Source organism: Asparagus officinalis, chromosome 4, assembly GCF_001876935.1.
Source record: "Asparagus officinalis chromosome 4, Aspof.V1, whole genome shotgun sequence".
Classification (NCBI taxonomy): Eukaryota; Viridiplantae; Streptophyta; class Magnoliopsida; order Asparagales; family Asparagaceae; genus Asparagus; species Asparagus officinalis.
This window is the reverse complement of record NC_033797.1, coordinates 68797046-68800291: the sequence shown is the minus strand read 5'-3', so window position 1 is coordinate 68800291 and position 3246 is coordinate 68797046. Positions and strand designations below refer to the sequence as shown.

Here is a 3246-nt window from a genome sequence, read left to right as displayed (position 1 = left end):
CACACACACAGACCCACACAAATGCACACAGATCAGCTTGTCTTCAAATGTGGTATAAGAAAGGAGAAAGGAGAGGATTTGTACAACCTTTTAGGACAGTTGTATGGATTTGTATCATGTATTTATCTTTTTTGGAGGAATTGTTAATATAATGAGTAACTTAAGTTGCCATTGCTAGGCTAATATTATAATTAAGTTAATTAATTGAAAAAAGTTAATTAATTGACGACATGTTTCCTTATGAGCTTGCGTGGGAGGAGGTGTCTCCTGGTGCCATAAGTGTGTAAGAGGACATGTGTCATGCACCGTTGAGCCTTAATCTTTCATTAGACTGTAAGTCTAATACAGCTATCACTCCAAGCGTTGAAGGTCTAAACATGTCTTCTCAAGGGCTAATGTTGGCCAAATGGAACGAATAATGAATATTGTAAAGAGCAAGTTGCCCTTATTGGCTCCTACGTATTACTTTTATGTGATAATGATCTTATCTTGTAAACTGTGTGAAATTAGGGAAAAATTATATTTTCACCTTAAAGATGGTTGTATACATACATACATATATATATGTAAAATAAAGGGTTAAGTGTGGATAGACCCCTGCAGTATCGCCTAATTGCAGATAGACCCCTGTTCTAATTGTGTGGATAGATCCCTGAGATGTATTTTTTAAAACTTTTAAAATGGTAAAAGAAAAAATGTCTTGTAGAGGTGGATAGACCCCTGCAGTTTATTGGTATGGATGGACCCCCCATTGCTTTTTTTAACCCGTAAAAGAGTAAAAAAAAATTCAGTGAGGAGTCTAGCCGCAATACTACAAGGGGTCTATCTGCACAATGAGAACTACAAGGGGTCTAACCGCAACCGGGCGATATATACTACAAGGGGTCTATTCAGTATTCACAATTAACCCTATAATAAAAGAAAGTGAAAGTTGCATTTCTATCAGTACTGTCTCCCCTTTCTTTCTTCAGAAAACTTTGTTAGGGATCAGATTAAAGTTGGGAATAAAGGGAAGAGATGGATGAAGGTGTTCCAAGTGTCGGATTATAATAATGAGTCATCTTGGACATGTCTTACAATCTGGCATTTATATCTCAAATGCATGGCCAATTATCAGTCCTGCATGTATTCATGTGGATTATGGTGTGCCTAAATATTATTTATTTATTTACTTTTTGGCCCCTGTTTCTTGGTGTTGATGATGTGTGTGTGTTCTATTATTTTTTGTTTCAGGTCGATAAGAACCTGTCTTTCCTCAATAGTTATGTGAACCGGGCCATAGAAAAGGGTGCAAAACCCTACATCCCAGAAAGTGAGCGATTAGGATTTTCCAGTGTTGAGAATTACAGAGGCCACTACCAGCAAGAATCTTCCAGTCACGCCCTCAGATTCGAGGCCTACGAACTTCCTAAACCTGCATCAGTTACCAAGGTTCATGCTTCTTCACTGCCGACCCCCGTGACTGACCTTGTGCCAGTTACTGAACCAACTTATGCTAGAGAAACTCATCATGCTCCAAAGACCCTATCCACACCCGATGTTCTATCTGCAGAGGTTGGAGTCAGGCTTCGCCTTGATGGTGTTCAAAAGAAATGGGGCAAGCCTACTTACACATCATCCTCTTCAACACCGTCTAGTTCAACCTCTACCACCCAGAAGTCATCAAATGGAGTGTCGCATCATGAAGTTAGTAGTTCAGTTGACTCAAGGAGATATCAGCAAGTTGAGGTTCCAGCTGAGAAGCAAAGGTTGGCTGCTTCATTATTTGGGGCCTCATCATCCAAAATCGAGAAGAGACCGTTATCATCTACCCACAAGACAGGAAAAAGGACTGCAGTACCATCGTCTTCTGAACCTCTTAAAGAAAAACCAGTTGTTGTTCCTTCCACACCTCCACCAGATCTTCTTGATTTCGGCGAAGAACCAGCTATCACTCCAAGTGTTGCATCTGTCGATCCCTTCATGCAATTAGAAGGTCTTATTGGACCAAACTCAGCTTCATCTCCTGCACCATCACTCGATTCTAAAGCGGCCGATCTTATGGGCTTATTCGATGATACTTCATCAGATGATAGGAATTCCCATGGAGCAGCAAATGTGATTCCTACAAAGAAGGGCCCAAACCCACAAGACTCTTTAGAGAAGGATGCAACTGCGAGGCAAGTTGGGGTGACACCAACAGGGAACAATCCGAACTTGTTTAGGGACTTGTTTGGCTGATGAAGTGTAAATGGTTGAATTCTGTGGTTTAGAATCCGATGCTGAAAAGCATATGTTGATGAAATCGGTTCTTTCAGGATTGGAGATGCAAGTTGTCGGATTTGATTTGTGGAAAAGTTGAGGCCAGTTCGTAGAATGTAGGGTTAAAATACTGAAGAGCAGGGAGTTTTCATGCTAAGGGTAAGGGGCTACAGGAACGTGGGGGGTATACTCCCCTAATGGATACTGCTAGGAACTTTTTGGTTGTGTTTAGGGTTGGTGCTGTAATTTTTATTTTTATTTCTCTTCAGCATAATGGAAATAAGTTTTTGGGCTGTTACGATCTCAATTTCTCTCTTCTTCTCGTCTTTCATGTTTCTCAAATGTAAGTTCTCTGGCCCTCAAACGTGTTTCATTGTGGTATTAGTTGAACGTTGAGTTTGTATTTCTATGAACGGTGTGATGTTACAGCAGCTTGTTGAATAAAAATTTGGACGGCTTTATAAATTGACGTTTCGTGGTTGTCGTCTGGCAGGATGAACTCCTTTCCAGTGTGTCTTGCGAGCATCGTGAAATTTGTGCTTTATCAACTGTTTATGTTGCTCGGTCACGTTACAGATACTGTTGGAGGTCAAAGTTTTGTGATCTCAACTTTCAAATTTCAATCAATGGCTATAAAGTTAATCAGCAGTAAATGTTGGTCCGAACTTGAACGGAAATGCTCTCTCAAGGAATGGTATGAATTGACATTATGAAATCTACGAAATGCTTGACGTGAAATTGAGTGTTAAGCTAGCTGCTGATGTTCTTACCATTGACATTCCACGAAGTTGTAATCTTCTGATAAGTAGTTAGAGGTTATGTTCTCAAAATAAAATAATTTATGCCGTGATGATATTCTTTTTTCTCATGAATATATCCTGACTACCTCTGCCATCACATTTTAGATCTATAATCAGGAGAAAAATCTTCGCCGGTGTGAGACAGAAATTGCGCCGAGCCCCGAGGAAAATGCACTTTTCATCTCGGACATAACTTGAAAATAAG

At 40.0% G+C, this 3246-nt stretch overlaps 1 protein-coding gene across 1 annotated transcript in view; it reads left to right on the top strand.

Moving 5' to 3' along the window:
* The window catches only part of LOC109838876 (AP-4 complex subunit epsilon), a 49200-nt gene extending 46490 nt beyond the window's left edge, over positions 1-2710 (top strand). Inside the window, 1 exon segment of the mRNA XM_020407306.1 lies at positions 1234-2710. Coding sequence (XP_020262895.1) covers positions 1234-2220 — 987 coding nt within the window. The 3' untranslated portion in view covers positions 2221-2710.